The sequence below is a fragment of the Nannospalax galili genome, unplaced genomic scaffold (assembly GCF_000622305.1).
Source record: "Nannospalax galili isolate Female #2095 unplaced genomic scaffold, S.galili_v1.0 scaffold277, whole genome shotgun sequence".
In the NCBI taxonomy this organism is placed as follows: Eukaryota; Metazoa; Chordata; class Mammalia; order Rodentia; family Spalacidae; genus Nannospalax; species Nannospalax galili.
This window is the reverse complement of record NW_008340240.1, coordinates 1,244,933-1,265,211: the sequence shown is the minus strand read 5'-3', so window position 1 is coordinate 1,265,211 and position 20,279 is coordinate 1,244,933. Positions and strand designations below refer to the sequence as shown.

The window sequence follows — 20,279 nt, the reverse complement described above, 5'->3', positions numbered from 1 at the left end:
CTTCACCTTCCTAGCCCTATCCTTTTGCTTTGCAGTTCTTTTACTTCTCATGGAGTGATGTCTACATTTTATCTTTGCTTAGTAAAGTCCTGTTTTGTCCCCTGCCAGCCTTAAACCCAGGCAGGCCCCAATTCCTCCATCTCAGATCCCTGGACTAGCTTCCTAACCCTACCTAGTTTCCTAACCATGACTAGCTGATTGCTAAATTCCTACTCTGCCCTCCTACTCCCTCCCCTGGCCCCCACCACCACCATCTTCTCTGGCTCCACAGCAGCCAACCAGACCTTCCTATCTAGGACTCTGGTAAGTCAGATCCCACCCACTGCATCTCTCTTCCATTCCTCTCACCCACCCCTACCCTGTCCCTGCCAGCCAGGCTCCAATTCTTCCCCCTCAGATCCCTGGACTAGCTTCCAAACCCTCACTAACTAAACTCCCTAGCACACACTCCACTGGCTCCTGACCTGTGGAGTGTAGGAAAAGACTGCTACATTGAACCTTAACCACCGACAGCTCAGAGGACAAATTTACACTGAAGGACATTTGGGTATAAATCTCTGAATGGACAGGATTTAACATGTATGGTGGAATATATGAGGTCTGGTGGGGGGATGGGGAAAGAATGAATGGGGGAGCGGTCAAAATTTGATTAAGAACTGTTGTATGACATTACAAAAGCTCAATAAAAATATTTGTATATTAAAAAAAGATTGAGATTTGGTTTTGTTTGAATACATGTCCAATTAAATTGTTATGACAGTGGTTAAATACTTCCTATGAGTTTAAAATAATGTATTAAAGGACTAGTCCTGTCAAAAAGAAAAACCATCTTTTTGTTATCTTCGAGGATCTCATCTCACCTTCAAGGATAGACACTATCTGAGGTAAAATGATGGAAAAATATATTCCAAGTAAATGGCTCTAAGAAGCAACCAAGTATTGCAATTCTAATATCTGACAAAACAGACCAGATTAAAACTCATCAGAAGAGACAAAAAGTATTACTTCATTCTAATCAAAGGAACAATTGACCAGAAGATATTACAATATTGAACATATATGCACCAAACTCTGGAGCACCCAATTTCATAAAAATGGGGCTCCAGGACTATAAAACAGATACTAACCCCAATTCAGTAATAGTAAGTGAATTTATTACTCCACTATCTTCAATAGACAGGTTAACTTGACAAAGAATAAACAGAGAGAAATCTGAATTAAATGGCCTATTACATGAAATGGACCTAACAGACATCTAAAGAAAATTCCACCCAAGAACCAAAGAATACACTTTCTACTCAGCAGTCCATGCAAGTTTTTCTAAAACTGACCATATTCTGGGAGACAAAACAAATCTCAACAAATACAAAAAATTGAAATAATCCCATTGCATTCTATCAGACCACAGTGCAATAAAGCTTAAAATCAACAGCAAAAGAAGCTCTAGTAAATACATGAACTCAATGAGATTAAACAACACACTCCTGAATGATGAATGGGTCAATGAAGAAATTAAGAAATAAAAGTATTCCTGGAACTAAATGAAAATAAGACTACAATCTGACAAAACCTCTGGGACACCTTAAAAGCAGCCCTAAGAGGGAATTTTATAGCTCTTAATGCCTATATTAGAAAATCAGAAAAAGCACATGTAAATTACTTAACAGTACAACTCAAGACTCTGGAAAGGCAATAACCAATGAACCCCAAACCTAGTAGATGAGAAGAAATAACAAAAATCAGAGCAGAAATCAATGAAATAGAAACAAAGAAAGCAATGCAAAAAAAAAAAAAATCAATGAAACTAAGAGCTGGTTCTCTGAAAGGTCAAACAAGATGGACAGACCCTTATCCCAGTTAACCAAAAGAAAGAAAGAGCAAATCCAAATCAACAAAATCAGAGATGAAAGGGGAAACACCACAACAGACAACAACAAAAAAAAAAAATCCAGAACATTGGAAAGTGAATACTTTAAAAATCTATACTCCATTAAACTTGAAAATCTAAAAGAAATGAATGAATTTCTAAAGCTATGGACATCACCAAAGCTAAACCAAGAAGACATCAACGGCCTAAATAGACCCATAACAAATAAAGAAACTGAAACGTTAATACAAAACCTCCTGACTTATAAAAGCCCCGGCCCAGATGGATTTACAGCAGAATTCTACAAGACATTCAAAGAAGATCTAAAACCAATACTGTGTAAGTTATTCAAAAAGATAGATACAGAGGGAGAACTCCCAAACTACATCTATGAAGCTAGTATCACTCTAATACCAAACCAAGTAAAGATACAACAAAAAAGAAAACTACAGACCCATATCCTCAATTAACATAGATGCAAAGATAATCAAAAATACTCATGAACTGCATACAGACACACATCAAAAAGATCATTCACCATGATCAATTTGGCTTTATTCCAGAGATTCAGGGATGGTTCAACATACATAAGTCAATAAATGTAATAAAACATATAAATGGACTTAAAGACAAACATGGTCATCTCAATAGATGCAGAAAAGGCCTTTGACAAAATCCAACATGCATTCATGTTAAAAGTTCTAGAAGGAACTGTTCTAGAGAGAACATATCTCAACATAACTAAAGTTATATAGAACAAACCCATAGCCAACATCTTTCTAAACAGAGAAAAACTGGAAGCCTTCCCATTATAATCAGGAAGCAGACAGGACTGTCCACTATCTTCTCTCCTTTTCAATATAGTGCTTGAAACACTTGCAAAAGCAATTAAGACAAGAGAAGGAAATTAAAGGAGTACTAATTGGAAAAGAAGAGGTCAAATTATCTCTAGTTGCAGATAATATATTACACATAAGAGATCCCAAGAATTCCACTAAAAAACTGTTAGAAATGATTAATACTTTCAGTAAAGTGGCAGGTTACAAAATCAGTAGCTTTTCTATATACCAATAGTAAGTAATAAAAAAAATGCATCCAAGGCAAACCTCCATTCACAGTTTTTGAAATAAAATAAAATATTTAGGAATAAACTTAACCAAAGACATTAAAGACCTCTACAATTAAAATTTCAAATCTCTAAAGAAAGAGATAGGGGAAGACACAAGGAGAATGAAAGACTATGCTCATGGATTAATAGAATTAATCTTGTGAAAATGACCATCTTACCAAAACCAATGTATAGATTAAATTCGATGCCAATCAAAATACCATGACATTCTTTACAAAGCTTGAAAAAAAATCCTAAAATTAATATGGAATCACAAAAGACTCTGGATAGCCAAAGCAATCTTGGGCAAAAAAAACCCACTGGGGCATCACCATACCAGAACTCAGATTATATTACAAAGCTATAGTCATAAAAACAGCATTGTGCCAGCACAAAAGTAGACACGTAGATCAGTGGAACAGAAGACCTAAACATGAGTACATGCAATTTCAGTCACCTGATACTTGACAAAGGTGCTAAGAACACACAATGGAGGAAAGACAGCATCTTCAATAATTGGTGCTGGCAAAACTGGATCTCCACCTGCAGAAGAATGAAATTGAACCCTTATCTTCCACCCTGCACAATGACAGGGCCACTTGTCAATTCCAAACGGATCAAAGACCGTAAGTGGGATCTCATTAAATTACAAAGCTTCTGTAGAGCAAAAGAAACAGCCAAAGAAAGGAAGAGGAAACCCACTGAGTGGGAAAAAATCTTTACCAGCTACACATCCAACCAAGGATTAATATCCAGAATATACAAAGAACTCAAAAAGCAAAGAAACAAGAAAATAACCCAATAAAAAGATGGGCTATAGGCCTGAACAGAGAGTTCTCAAATGAAGAAATAAAAATGACTAAGAAGTACCTTAAAAAGTGCTAAACATCGCTAACCATTAAAGAAATGCTGATAAAACACTTAAAGATTTTATCTTACCCCAGATGAACTGGCTAAGATCAAGAGCAGAGAAGACTCCAAATACTGCAGAGGATGTGGAGAAGGAGGAACGCTCATTCACTGCTGGTGGGATTGCAAACTCATGTAACCATGATGGAAAGCAGTGTGGAGAACTCTTAAAAACTAAAAATGAACCTACCATATAATCTAGTTACACTACTCCTTGGCATAGGCACAAAGGACCCATCCTAAAGTAGAGATACCTGTACATCCATGTTTGTTGCTGCTCTCTTCACAATACTTAAGAAATGGAAACAACCTAAATGTCCTTCAACTGATGAATGGATAATGAAAATGTGGCACAATTACATGATGGAGTTTTACTCAGCAGTAAGAAAAGATGAAATTATGAAATTTGCAGGTAAATAAATGGAACTAGAGAGTGTTATGGTAAATGAAATAACACAAGCACAGAAAAGCAAATATGTTATCTCTCATTTGAAGATTGTAGCACATCCCTTATATGTGAGTATATAAATATTTGGATGTAACCCCAGGAGGCAGAAAAATGGAAAGGATACATGGAGGTAAAAGAAAAGGAAGGATCCAAAAGGGTGATAGTAGGGAACAGATGTTACCAAGAGGGAGATGGGGAAAGTGGGTGTGTTTGACAGGGGGAGAGGAGGGAGAGACGTTCAAGGGGCCCAAGTTGTGGGGGGGGATTCAGGAGAGGGGGTATGATGGGAGCTGGGTGTTATTCGGGGAGGATGGGGATAATAGGGGGCACTGGGACTGAGGAGGGAGGAGGGAGGCTGGATGGGAGAAACAACAGTAAAGATGAATGAATCTTGGGGGCTAGGAAACCCAGAGGGAAACCCCCCAAATCCCATAAGAAATGCCCATACAGTGTCTAAACGTTAGTGCATATGTATACCTGGGAACTGCTTGGCAAAGAACAGTGTCAGATAGAATATATTGCCCTTTGAATGGTTAGTGAGAGTGGTCTAGGAGACTCCCAAAATAACACAGACTATTGACAAACATCTTGATTATCTCCCAGAAGTAGCAGGTAAGACTCTACTGCTGAAGACAGGACATGCTTCAGATAGAGTACTTAGAGCAATGGAGCAGGAACTGACCTGGAAGCCATCTACCCAAAGTTTAGCTATCATAATGCTAGATGAAAAAATGCAAACTGTCAAGGGAGAAAAACAATCAATGGTACGTATAATCGAGCCCCAAACCCTAAGAAGCATAATGACCAGTATAGCAAATGACCTCTATCAGTGCAGAAGTGACACTGTTATCTGAGGGGCAATCAACAGCTATGTAATTGGACTTAAGGCCCTCTCACCAGGAATGAACTCATGAGTGGCACTGTAAACTCAGCCAAATAGACATGGCAGGAGAGGACATAGATCCTAGAGAAAACCCAGTCTCTTTCGTATCTCTCAACAATGAAATTTTTTACCATATGCTAAATATGGATCCTTATATTTACAGACAAGCATACCATACACCACTCATCAAAGAAGCTCCTTTTTTCAACAGATGGAGGATTCTGCAGAATTTCACAACCGCTCAGACACAGAGAATATATGCCTGAGAGATGCCAAGTACTAGGTGACACATCTACAATTAACCTCTTCAACTAAGGCTCATGGAACATAGCCGAACAAGGGGTAGAGACAAAATGAATGCATCCCTTAACTCTCACCAGTAAAGCTTCCTACACAACAGAGTGTGATGCACACAGAAGGCCACAACTGGTCAAGCTTTAAAAAACAAGAGACTGCAGAGTATGTATCCTTGAATTGGACTCCTATATTGAACCTCACCCACCCACAGCTCAGGGACTATTGTGGAAGAATGGGCAGAAAGATTGTAAGAGCCAGTGCTGGTTCATGAACACAGGGAAGCAGAGACTTTCAGGCCACTGGAAGCTTGCACATGTGAACTTGTGGCAATGAGGCATCAAGTACAGGGCCCATGACAAATCAATTAAACAAGGGCCCAGAGGGGTGGAAATAAGTGGGTAGCAAGCTGGCCCTAGACTGAGAACTACTGGAGACTGATGTGGTGCTAGATGAGGGAGAGTATGCCTTACATATGATCTCTAGATGGGCTGACTAGACTTCAGTGGACAAATTTACACTGAGGGATATCTGGGTATAAATGCTTGACTGGATAGGACTTAACGTGTATGGCAGAATACATGAGGAATGGGGAGGGAAACATGGATGGGGAGGGGTCTAAATTTGATTAAGAACTGTTGTATAACATTATAAAAGCTCAATAAACTTTCTTTTAAAAAAGAAAAGTCCTGTTTTAAGCACTATTTCCACATTAAAAAAAAATAAGACGAAGCCTTGTCCATCAAACTGCAGACATGCCCTCTTTTTCTGAGTAGGAGCTATGGGAGCCTTCTGACATGGTAGAGAGACTACTAAAATGAATTAGCAAACTTGGCAGCAGCCCCTGCTCAGTCACACACAGCACAGGCAGGGGAAGTTTTTGTAACCTACTTGAGATTTGCTTTTCTTATCTGTAGGGGAGAATTAAAACAGTTTTAAGTGGTATTACAATTATAGCTAACTTTTTAGACATGTTAACATTAGGATCATAAGGCCTACAAATATTATTTGGCTTTTGGAGATGCTAGAAAAATCTATAGATAAAATAATTGCATATTTAGAGTTTCCTTGAAAATAGTATAAATAGGATATGGAGTGGTACTGGGGGTAGAGGAGACAGTGACAGTTGCTTAGCCTCATTATGAGTTCATGATGTTATTCTTGTTTTAGTGTTTGAAATTTTCCATGATAAAAAGATTATTTCAGGGTTGGAGAGATGGCTCAGGGATTAAGAGCATTGGTTGCTCTTGCAGAGGACCTGGGTTTGCTTCCCAGCACAACTAACAACTGTCTTTAAGTCTAGTTCCAGAGAGATCCCTCTTCTGACCTCCTTGGGCACTGCACAACGCAGGTGCACTTACACACATGCAGGCAATATACTCATCACATAAAATGAGAATAATAAAGTATTTTAAAAAGATTGTTTCAATGTTTTAATATTCTTTCCAGCTATTCATGTCTATGATTTTATGTTCAGCGAATGCTAGTCAATCAGGCATTAACTATATTCTCCCTGTGATATCTCTCATCATTTTATTGCTTTTGTTAATATTTCATAGGAGTATGTTCTATTTCTTTTACAACACTATGACTATACACAGGTAATGACTCAGCTCTAGAATATTTGAATTTTCTTTCTTGGCACTTACAGAGCCAGTGAAAGTTTATCTGGCTTTTGAAAGATCAAAAGAGTCAGATTAAAAATAGGGTGTGAAGTAGTGAGGTGTACAAAGCAAGACATTTTGAAAAAACAAGAAAGAAGAAAGCAATATTGATACATATCAGTTATAAATTCCTATAAATTTTAAAGCATCTCTGGAACTAGCTAATGACTATTTTATGTTTTAAGAGAGAATTCAGGCCTGGAGAGATGACTCTGCTGCAGTAAAGAGGCCTTGCTGCTCTTCCAGAGCACCCAAGTACGGTTCCCAGCACTCACATTAGGTAGCTCATGACAGCCTGTAACTCCAGCTAAATTGGATACTGATGCCTTCTTCTAACCTCCACGGGCACCTGCATACATGTGGCACACACACACACACACACGCACACACACACACACACACACACACAAATAAAAATAATAAATTCTTTTGACTACTAAGAGCATTTTAGAAATATGTGATGAAATTATTCACAATTTCTTATGTATGAAAAAATCCATACAAGAACTAATAAATTTATTTCTCTGAAAGATACAGAATTTAAATCAGTCTATTGCTAATATTTATGTGTAAACTCTGCACACAAAATATTTAGCCTCCCAGCATCTGCCACTGCTGAAGCAGATTCAGATCAGAAGGCCCAGTTCCTTCTCATGAATTTTAATAGAATGTACTTGCAGCTGAGGATTGGCCAGCATTTCTAAGTGGTGATAAATGTGAAAACAGATAGGACCTTGGAGTAACAGAAGGCCAAGTCTTCAAAGGTAGCAGGCACCTGCCTTCTCCAACATCAAGATACTCACTCTCGATCTATAACCAGGCATGCAACATCATTTTCTTCAGCAATAATATTAGCTGACCTGACATCATCACTGTGGACAAAAACAGGAAAGTCAGTTATAAATTAAAGGTCTGAGTTTCTTAGGGAATCTGCTACTCTGGATGAATTCACAACCATTAGCTAAGCTTTTCAAAGACTACAAGGTTTGCCTTTTTTTAAGGAAAACATTTTACTTTATATTCAACCTTTTAAAAACTGGACTTGAAATGTGTCCCAATAAAGGTTATGTATATACAGAATTCAGAAAAGTTAATTGCACTGGGAACGCAGAGGAATCGCCAACTGTGATTGCAACATCATTCTGTGTTTTGTGACAGCCAGAATAAAATCACTCTCCCCCATCAAAGGAGAACAAGTTAATAAGAAGGCAAGACAGGAACCAACTGATCTGAGAAACGTATTGGGTAAATGGTTAAGTGACTCTCATACAATAGACTAAGAATGAAATCCAATCATGTTTCAGTGGCAACATATCAGTCAATGAACTGAATAATATTAAAATACTTTCATGTCATAGGATGTAAAATGTTTCTCATTTAAAAAAAAACTCTGAAATTAGTATCTGTGTTACAACTGATGATGAATTGGCATGCTTAGAAGTTGACTTCCTTACATGTAATATAGAATCCCACAATTGATACCTTAGATATGATGAATATATAATCTGATGGCAAATTTAATTTCCTAATGAGTATCAAGGGGTCAAGCATCAGGTAAAGTACTTTTTTAAAGGACTTAACTTACATATGAGTTTTCTAACATTATTAGTTATAAATCAGACACTAAATAAAGGTATATACATATGGCACTCAATACTCAGAGATTCATTTAGAGTGACCCATAAGTACCCACAAAATGTGGAGTACTTATCACAGGGATAGCTCCAGGCAACTTCACAAAACAGCAGTCATGCCGAGCCCCTCATTTTTCCTTAGTAGTGAAAAGAGAACACGGGAATCCCATCTCCTCCGATCCCGATAAGTCTCCTGTTCTTCTAGCTGGTATCCAGACACTTATTCATATAGCTTACAGTCTGTCCTTGGTTTATAGGACTCTTCCAAAAGTTACCAGTGAAAATACTTTTGCTGCAGGCCTTTTAAATCAGAAGCAGGACAGTTTTGGTTCAATTTACACATGCAATTTAAGATAGTGATAAAGACAGAAGTGGAGGTGGAGGTAGAGGTAAACTGTGAGAAACAGAAGCAGGTAGGTAGACCCAGACACAGACATGAACTGTGGACCAACTATTTGTTTTGTGAGTTGTGAGAGAGCAAGGCCATAGCTAAGGTAAAGTTACATGTCAGTCTCTTGACTTTTACTCTGCTATTCTCTATACCTACTATAATTTCATATGTGTATTTACATTTCCTTTAAAGTAATTGTATATAAATGTCATAGATTTATTTTTGCAAATAAAATTCTAAAAGGACCCCTGAGACTATTTGGTGTCAAGTCATAGAAATGTATAAAATAGAAGGAATATAGAGTTACAGTTAGTGGCACTAAATATGATAACATAAAAATGTAGAAAAATGTAAAAGCACTTGTCTCCAAATTTTCTTCCCATTCATTTTAGTTTTATGTTTTCAAATGCTTTGGGGAGTTGGCTGTCTATGTTAAACATAAATCCGCACATTTCACATAGATAGGGAAATAATTAAAATTGTTTAGCTACAACACACAGCATAAATTATTTTAGGTCCAGCAAAACCAGATAACACACTTGCTTTCAAGAGTTATGTAACATCTATACTGCATTTATAAGGTCCTGTGAATCTTCGAGGTTTAGTTCTGCTGAAGGGTAAGAGAAAAATAACCTGCAAATGTTAAGAACAAATACATGGAAGTCTTAGATAATGATATCACAATATGACAATGAAAAAAAGAGATAATTTCCTTATTATCAAAGCAAGTTCATTACCAGCTAGAAAACGGGGGAAAAAATGCAACTTGTCCTTAAATTCTACTTTAAAATTGCTTACATTATAGCTAAAAACCTAATTTATTGAATTTTAGTACTTGAGCTTTCTTTGAAAAATAAGAGGTATATGACTTTTAAATAATCAAATGTATCTTCAGGTAATTTCTGAATACATTTTTTGCTCTGTAATTATGCAAACCTTATATATAAATCAGCAGAACTGAAGCTTCTTAGACAAAAGTTACAAACAAGATAAATGAGCAGAAACACTGTTCTTTCTCTTTAAGCATAAACCTGAAATTAAACCATTTAGTTGTAACATCAATTTCAAGTCACTTCTTAAGCAACTCCAAGTTATTCACTTAAAAAGATATGTTAGCTCCCAAAATGTGTCTTGATTCAAACTTCATCTCAATATTTTATAAAGTTATTTCTATATAGGAAAATATTTCTTTGGAATGAAGTTGGGGTTTTTTTGAGTTTCAGGAAGTATAAAGGGTCTCTTGAGCCACTTCATCAGTCATTAAAAACATTTTTGTCCATAACTAAGTAAATAAGTTCATACCTCTATACTCTGAAGGTTCGCATAGAAAATTCCAATGCACTATTTTGAGTTGTTTCTTAAAACTGCAAATTGAGCTCACAAAATTCCTAAAAGTACAGTACTTTTGACATGCTGTTTGAAAAGCATCCGTAGTTTTGGGTTTTTTTACTTTTTTATTACATTTACTTATTTAGTTTGTGTGTTTGAGAGAGAGAAAAGATACAGAGATAGAGATAGATAGAGACAAAGATATAGAGATAGAGGAAAGAGAGGAGGGAGAGAGAGAGAGAGAGAGAGAGAGAGAGAGAGAGAGAGAGAGATTGTACACCATGGCACACGTGTTGATCCTGGGGATCAAACTCCCCATTATGTGATCCTGGGGATCAAACTCAGGTCATCCGGCTTGATGGCAAGTGTCTTCACCTACTGACCCATCTTGCTGGCCATGTTTTCACTTTTTAACTCAAAAGGAGAACCTTTGAATATGGCAATATTGCAAACCACAACAATAAAAAAAACTTGTTCTAATGTTAATGTAACAATTTCCTCCTTTTAAATTTGTTTGTTGATATTTCTTCAGATCAAAAGTTCTAATCTAGCACTACTCTTGTTTTCACTAACAAACATAAGACTTTCCATTTATTTCCTGTACAGCATTAGTGTACTTTCTTCCTGTAAAACACTGACAGTCTTTAAAAGACACTAACTTCACATGATAGGTCTTAACACAAATGACAGATGTAGGAATTCCAGTGTTGGGGGCGTTATGGTAAGGTACCAGTGGGGAAGGGGGTATAAAGATAATTAAGGTGTTCTTATGAAATACACAGAAATTCAATAAAGTTTACCCAAAAAGTCAGTTTTAAATTTTTGTTCAGTTTCTGGTTATTTGTAGTCATTAATTGGGTAGCTTAGTTTGAGAGCTCTAAATGTGTAATTTCACATGCAAAACAGTCCAAGACTTTTATTTAAGGATGATGCATAAACTCATGGGTTCACCTGATCAGAGCTTTTTCTCCAAAATACTCTCCTTTCTGCAGTGTTTTGATCAGCTGTGGCTGATCGTGGCCTTCTGTGCTCTGCGTAACTTTCACCTAAACAGTGAAACAATTCAAAAGAGATCACAGTGAAGGAAGGATCTGAACAAATCCCACCAAGCAAACTGCAGAACAATATCAGTTTTGAAGGAGGGAAAAGATGAAACTGCTTCATTCACAGTAGCTAGGACAATTCACTACACTCTATGCATTGTGACTGATGTGAGTAAACTAGTAATTTACACAATCAAATGACTCCTGTCTGTAGCAGGAAAACTGTCCACTCAAAGCACCTCCCAAAATTCATTTTTTAAACAATGAATCCAAGTCACTAGAAATTCTTTAAAAAAACAATAGTGGTTCTGTGGAGACTTCTGTTAATTCAAAAGTCTAAAAGAGTTGACCAGTTAATCAAGAATAAGGTCAAGTAGCAGTTCTTAGTCTCTTCATAGGTTGGCCATATCATAGGAACCCTCAAAACAATGAAAACTGAGGAGTAGGAAAAGGGTCCACAAACTCCATAAATCTGTGGCCACCTCAGAGTGAAACAAAGCCCAGGGAGGTGCACGGACCCTGCAGGACAGACACTCAGACTTACCATAGTCCCTAATTGGGGCTAGAACTATTCCAACTCAACATGGTAGTGTTATTTCCCAGTGATTAGCATTTCTGATTGACATTTATGTATGTCACAATGAATCAGTATTGTTAATGATGATAAAAAATGCTAATCCTTTATTAGCCAGAAGTCTTTCAAAGCATGGAGACCAGCTATGAGAATCCAAGGGCATAATGACCAAGGAACCCGAGTTGGCTCCTTCCTTGAGAACTTCGCAAGTACTTTTTGTCTCTGAAGATATTAATAGTCAACATAGGAAAAACTAACTTAGGAGACAGGTAAAACTGTGTGTGTGTGTGTGTGTGTGTGTGTGTGTGTGTGTGTGTGTGTGTGATTTGTGTCAATGTCTACGTGGCTTGAACTGTTAGCCATTATATATGTTCTGAGCCATGCTGTGATTCATGGCCACTGCCATCCTTACTGAGTTCATTCTCCTTCACCTGTTGCTTATTATATCTGCTCCAGCTCTTTTCTTGCACCACTGGACTGATTGAGAATCACATTCCCATTGCTAAAAAAGGATTTATAGATATACTCCAGCCATTATAGACTTTATGCACATTGAGGTGTCCACAGAAAATCTAGTAGCCTGTCACTGAAAAGTTCAATCAGCTGCAATCTATCACAAGCATTCTGTGGTCCCATCTCCAAACCTAGAGCTCTTAGGGAACTCCAGAGACTCTTGCTTCCTCATCCATCCAATCACAGGACTTCTTCCATTGTAATGCATGACATTGTTACATTTAAGACAAACCAACTGAAACAAAAGCATTTACAATTTACTTTAAGCTTTACTATTTACCTTTCCTTTTGCCAAAATGAAAAAGGTACTCCCTTCTTCTCCTTCTCTAATGATGTAATCTCCTTTGTCATAGTATTCCTGTGGGGTGAGAGGAAAAGAAAATGTTAGATCAGTGAAAAGAAATAGCTGATGACATTGAAGAAAAAGGACTTCCCAAATTTTTAAATGAGTATGGATTATCTGTTTATTTTGTTTTTGAATTACTATAACTAACTGTAAGCTTTTCTTACCAGCAATTATACACTGTAGTAAAAGTAAGGGACTTTATTTATCCACACTTCGGTTTTGGGATGTGTGTTTGTTTTTGCTTGTTGATGAGAAACTTCACTTGTAAAACTGAATTCTAGCTATGGAGAAGGATGACATAGGAGAACAGAGAAGGACAGTAGCAGGGGGACACACTGTGTCTTCACCTCCATTACCTAAAACTAATAGCTTGGTGTCCAGTAACAGCAAAGATTGGGTCCAAGCTTTGGAAAAGAGCAAATGATTACATGATACTTTTAAAATAGTCTCAATGGATATCAGGAATACTAGCCTTGATTTCTGACTCTCAGAAAAGCAACAACTTCTGGAAAGAGAAGAGTCTGCATACACCCCAGGCAATTCCTCATATGTGCTATTTCTAGAGACCCATCTTCAAGGAAGATGACAAAGCCATTAGTCTCGTGTGTGTGTGTGTGTGTGTGTGTGTGTGTGTGTGTATGTGTGTGTGTGTGTGCGTGTGTGTGTGTCTTTTTTTGAGACAGGGTCTCCCTGTATGTAGCCCCAGGTGACCTGGAACTCGCTATGTAGACCAGGCTTCGAACTCACAGAGATCAGCCTGCCTCTGCCTCCCAAGTGATGAGATTAAAGGCCTGCACCACCACATAGAATCTGACATTAAAACCTTAACGTGCAAATTCTGGTTTTAGTGTCATTTATCCTCATGAAATTTCAAATGATCACATTTCATTTTTTGTATTAACATTTCTTTCCTTCATATATGATGTGCAGGTAGAGAATTCTCGGGCAGGGAAAAGTCATTTATCCATCTGTCAGACCAAAAGAGCAATCTAGTATCTTAGAAAACACAGATAGATTATACTGTCTGCCTCTATATTGCTTTAATTTCATCTTGTCTCAAGTCAAAGAAATAAAAAGGGTTTCTTAATTATTTATACAAATAAAATGGGCTTGTTTAATTTTTTAAAAAGCCACAATTAACAACATAATAGCTCTCATTTGTTTTTCTTTTAAACCTGAAAATAAATTCCAAACTAACCTACGTAAGTGCATCTGCTTCTCAATACCTTCCTGACCATTTGGGTGAAACCATCAGAGTGTAATGGAATAAATATATATGGATTGCATATTCTAATATCAATGAACATACGTTTTATTTGTATAGCACCATGTACTCATTAAGAGACATCCCAACATCTCTTAAAGCAGCCTGATCCCTTAGGAAGGGGGAAACACTGAATCCAAAAGAGGCAGATTCAAATTGAAATGAACTTTCACTAATGCATAAACTAAAAACAGTTACCTTCAAAGACTTAGAGAAGTGCATTAGTTTTCTGTAGCTGCTAAAATAATCATAAATTTAGTGGCTCAGAGCAACATCCTTTTATTAGGTTGACTGTTTTTCTGGCTCAGAAAGTCCAAGCACAGAATGGCTCAACTAGGTTTCTTTGTTTAAGGCTTTTCAGGATTGAAGTTGAATAGGCATAGGCATAGTGTAGGAGCTGTATTCCATTCTGAATGCTCAGGATGGGGCAAATCTGCCTCAGCATCATTCAGGGGCCTGACTGAACTCATCTGAGCGGTGAAATCCCATTTCCTCCCTGGTCATCAGTGGGGACTGCCCTTAGCTCTCCCAGGGCTCTGCCTCCTGAAGTTCCCCTTCAGAACCAGCCACAACATGTAGAATTTTGAGTCTCTATGGCTTCTACTTCTGACTCCACATAGAACAATTCTCTCCTTTGAAGGGCTTTTAACAATTACATACATCCAAGCAGGGATTAGGGCAAGGGCATTCCTCATGTCTCCAAAAGCCAACTAAAGACAGTGTTTTCTGAGGCACTGAGAACGGAGCACACATAGTAAAGGTTTACTTAATAATTGTTGTATTATTGTATTGATGTCGCACACACCTTTAATCCCAGCACTCTGGAGGCAGAGGCAGGCAGATCTCTGTGAGTTCGAGGCCAGCCTGGCCTACAGAGTGTGTTCCAGGCCAGCTGAAGCTACAGGGAGACATTGTCTCAAAAAGACCGAAAAAAAAATTGTTGTGTTATGCAGGAGGACAACTGTGGGCCCTCAGAGTCTTCCACAGGCATACACAGCTACCTAAGGCAGTGACACCCCTGCTTTAACTTTAGGTGTATAATTAATTTTTGTCTAAAAGAATCAGACAAAGGCAACATGTCCTACTTCCAAGCCAGGTCCAGGAACTGTTTCGTGCATGTACCCTTATGCGCTTCTCCAGGGTTAATGGCATGGCCCCCCAATAACATGGGGGAAAAGCATAAAACCACTTACTAAATGAAAATGGCAAAATAGCCATCAGCTTAGGTTCCTGAGTGACTGTGGATGGATCCAATGGCAAGCGTGCTCCCTGGAGTGGAATGTGAACAAGACCCAAAGCCTGTTTTACACAAGCAGTGAGGCCTCTGCAGCAGTTTGTTTACATCAGCTCTTCATTCTTTCTCATCTTAGATTCATCATAAGCCTTCGCTACAAAGAAACTCAATGTTATAGTGTCATGACCGTGACCCTTCTGTAGACCACAACCCTACAGCTCAGGTGTCTTTGTTCTGTAACTAACTAAAGAGCCAATCTCTTCACTAAAGCTGCAGACCCTGCTGGATATTCCACTTCTGAAGAGCCGCTCTTCAGCGTCTGCACCCCAGTCTCAGCCTCCATTTCCCACATGAAGCAGCAGTGACATGGGAAATCTCTGAAGAGCTATGAAGCTATTCCTCAATTATTATAAGACCTCTCATGTGTGCAGAGGCGTGCCTTTCATTTCTGTAACCAGATAAGTTCAAACAGGACAAGCCTGAAAGGGGACATTGAGAAAGAGCCTTATTGTTTTCAGGGACAACCTTCTGAATGGAACCATCACAGGGATGATTCTTTGTCACCCAAAACCACGGGAGGAAGGCAAATAATACCTCCCAGTGTGTAGACAGTAACTTCATAGATCAGAAAAGGCTGTGGAACTAGGTCAGACCAAAAATATATAGTGGTGAGTACTGGCTGTGATGCTAGACTGCCCAGTGTTTGTAGCTGGGCAGTGCAGCCAGCCAGACCAGGCAGCACCAGGACCAAAAGAGAAGTGCAAACACTGTGGTGATCGCCCTGTGGTCACACTGCAAAGGGGTCCCTTCGAAGACCAAGAAGCCATCAACTCCATCCTGTAGAGTGATGGTTTTCTAGCATTTTTCTTCTGACCTACAGTAATAAATAAACCTTACATGTATACCCAATGTTCCATATGAGCCCACAAGCATTGACTTTTATATAAAACAAAAAAATTTTTGAAACAATGTCTATTTTCACTAAATTGATTTCTTAAAATTGTTCCACTATATTGCCTTCATGAGCTAGTAATGATTTGTGACCCACGGCCTGAAAGGAATGTTTTAAAAGATGATGCCTAGTAGTCTGGAGAGAGAGAGTCGGCATAGGTCCAAAACATGAAAATAGATAAATCAATTTCAGGGCAGACTAAAGAGTAGAAATGAGAAGAAAACAATACAAATAGACAGCAACCCCTAAACATTTTACCTTTCACTACCAGGAAAATGTGCAATTTGTGCTTATCTAGCAAAAGGCCAGAAAGGGAACTCTATAAAAAGAATATTCCAAACAAAAAAGAAAGTCTGAAGTAATGGAGGAAAACCAAAGGCAAACCAAGACTTCCTTACAATCTGGTTTGACTTTGTGCTACAAATCTCCATTGTAGTGTTGGTGGGAGTCACACACACACACACACACACACACACACACACATACATGCACACATGCACACACGCACACATTCATACACATATATACATACACACATACATCTCTACCCACTCTTGTTTAAAAATTGTTCACAGACCTGAGGAGATAGTTCAGCTAGTAAAGTTATTGCCTTGTAAATATGAGGCCCTGAGTTTGATCCCCAGAATCAAGGTCTACGAAATCCAGGTGTGGTGGCACTTGGCTCTTATTGCAGCACTGGGGAGGTGGAGACAGGTGGATATCTGGGATTCTCTGGGCAGTCAGCTTAGTCTAATCAGTGATCCCAGACCAATGAGAGGCCCCGTTCAAAAGAAGAAGTGGATGGCACCTGAGGAAAGACACCCAAGGTTGTCCCTGTGGCCTCCATACACATGCACACACATATTCACATGAGCCTGTATCAGCACACACATGTTCACTCACATGCACATGAATGTGCATGCACACACACACACACACACACACACACACACACCTATTCAGACTCCCTGGTGTTATTACTGGTTATTGTTTCTATGTATAATGACTAAGACATGTTGGACATTTTAAAGCAAAGTCACCTAGAACAGGTTAGTTTAGTAGCTGACTTGTTATTTATTTCCAAGGAAGCAGAGTATATAAAATGAAAACCAAGAGGAAATAATCCTGTGTGGGCAAGCCTTTTCGGAGAATGCTGTAGTTCAAACAGTGAAAGAGCCTGTGTCGATGTGGCCCAGAACCCTGGGTCTTGTTTTGTAGATGGGGAGACACTAATGGTTACCACAACTGACAGGGCAGTGACAGAGGAAGGACCACAACTCCTAGCTCTAGATTTTGGACTAGTAAACTGTCTACACATCCAGGCTTCCCCACCCATAACTCATTGATCTGTAAACTGTGGCAAAGTGCACAGTTATCCAGTTTTCTCCTGTCTCTGGCTGTAACCATTAAATGAGAAAAATGCTGTGGCTCATGTGACTCTTAGTGGGGACTTCAAGAAAGAGGTCAGAGAGAAAGCTGAGTGGTGAGGAGCTCATACCCTTCTTTCAAAGGACCTGAGTTTGGGTTTCAGCACCTACATTGGGCATGGAGCTCCATATCCAAGGGATCTGAAGCCTTGAGTCCCTGTGGGCACTTGTGCTCCTATGCACATACATACACACAGATACACATGAATACATGTAATTTAAAATAAAGTCAAATCTTTTTTTAAAGAAAGAAAGGAAACCTAAAGACAGCAGGGATGGTTCAGTCAGTAAAGTGCCTGCCATGCAAGTCTGAGGAAACTGGTTGGGATTCTTAGCACGCACATAAATGCCAAGCATAGTGGCGTCTGTCTGTAACCCTATGCTGTGGGACGCAGAGACAAGAGGATCTTGGAGCTCACTGGCCAGCTGGTCTGAATCAATGAGTTCCAGGTTCAAATTTCAAAAAATAAGGGGAAGATTGATGAAGGAAGATGCCTGACATCAACTTCTGGCCTCCACATGCTTGCATACCTGCACACACATGAGCACAAACTCACATGAACTAGAGAGGGAGGGAGGGAGGGAGGAGAGAGAGAGAGAGAGAGAGGAGAGAGAGAGAGAGAGAGAAACTAGCTAACTCTTAACACACAGCAGTGAGAGCATGTGAGCTGAGGCTTTGAGGTGATGGCTTCCTCCAGAACTCGATGTTCTAGGAGACTTGAGTTCAAGTAAGCTGAAGGAGAACTGTACTGTTTGGTCTAGAAGTTCAGTGCTCTGTATCTTAACACATCAGGTCAAGTGCTTAGTGACACAAACCTCAGGTCCCTTTTCTCCACCTATCCCCTTGCTCTGCACACAAGAATAAAGCCTTCCCTATTAATTTCTAAGCAGCCTTCCAGACACCATTTTCTCAAAGATTATGGAGCTAGGTTGTGGGACAGTTGTTCTGAGAGTTCTGTCCTAATGTCATGCACTGGAGTCTGACTGTAGTGAGGACCATGCTGATGGACCAGAAGTCCAAGCTATGCTTGTAAATTATGCACTTTTTTTGAACTGAACACATTCCATTACTCCCTTGTTAATCACTTCCACATCTATTTTCACACATTACAGAGACACATTTGTTTGGCAGGTAAGAATGAAGAGTCTTTTAGAAACAGCTGCTGTTTGCAGATGCTGAGATACAAGCAAACTTTCTTAGGGTGTTTTAAAAGAGGAGACTTTCAAACTTGAATTGTGTGCTAATTAATACTAGATTTGAGCCCCATCGATATATTCTATGGTGATTGCCCATTTCTGCTATAAATATGTCTAATTTACCATTTTTGTTTAATGACACTAAATTCTCATATTTGCTGTCAGCATGGAATTCCCCTCTGGTGAGTCCACTCTATTAGTAGTATATTAAAAACAGATTTCTTTGGTTAACAAAAAAATATATAGGGCTGCTTTCGCTTTAAAGGGAAAACACCCAAAGAAATTGGGATGAATTATTAATTTGTAACATCTGTGATTGGTTTGTGTTACATTGGGAAAACCCCAAAGGGGTTCAGGGCAAGCAGGCTTGTTGAAGCTGACTTTACTTCTGAAGTCTCTGAGGATCGAAGGGGAGGCACTGTGTCACCACAACCTGTCCTTGATAAATGGCTGGATGGCTTCCATGACTGCAAATGGAAACATTACTGGTGTCACTAATGTTTAGGATAGAACAGCCCCTGCTCTCTTCTCAACAGATATGAGTTTACATTGTATATTGTGATTGACAGAAACATGAATCTGTCAACAAGCAGGCAGGCAGGGCTTTTATTTTGCTCCCACTGAGAGCAACTCTGTAAAGGCTTCAAGCCTAGCTATGATATTCCTCTCACTCCCTGTGTCTTCTCAGTTTCAGAAAAGCCATTTGGTTTCCATGAAACGGACCCCCAAGAAAGTGAGAGAGGCTATTTGCTTTGGATTTTAATCTCTGAAATCTGAAGAGGTTTTCATAAACTGCATATCATTAAATACCAAGGTACATGTTATAAAGGCATTATTCACAAAAAGACGATGAATCTTGGACTCAAACCAACCATCTGGGTGATGCCAAAAATGAGTTTCTGAAGACTTTCCAATATGCCATTTCCCTCTAGATATTAAAATAGGTGAAGTGCTTCTTGAGTACATTTTCTTCAAATGTGCTTCCATAGCGGGGAGTGCTGAAGAGCCGGGTGCTGCTTGGCCTGCTTCTGCGGCTCCTGGCCCCCAGCACCAGCATGCCCTTTCTGTGCCCCTTTCCTAATTATGCCTCACTGACTCCTTTGTATTATGAAAACTCTGCAAGGGATTGTGATGCTAATTGGAGAAAATCAAATGCCTCTTGAGTAGGGCAGATTAGTTTTATAAAATATAGCAAAAAGATT

At 38.8% G+C, this 20,279-nt stretch overlaps 1 protein-coding gene across 2 annotated transcripts in view; it reads right to left on the bottom strand.

The window, feature by feature from the left end:
- Positions 1 to 20,279, bottom strand: part of Prkg2 (protein kinase cGMP-dependent 2) — a 122,221-nt gene that overhangs the window by 46,346 nt on the left and 55,596 nt on the right. For both annotated transcript variants that reach the window (XM_008835385.2, XM_029564627.1), the window contains exons 7-9: positions 12,938 to 13,015; positions 11,479 to 11,573; positions 7,977 to 8,045 (exon numbers count right to left, since the gene is read on the bottom strand). In XM_008835385.2, the coding sequence (XP_008833607.1) occupies positions 7,977 to 8,045; positions 11,479 to 11,573; positions 12,938 to 13,015 (242 nt within the window). The remainder of the gene's footprint in view (positions 1 to 7,976; positions 8,046 to 11,478; positions 11,574 to 12,937; positions 13,016 to 20,279) is intronic.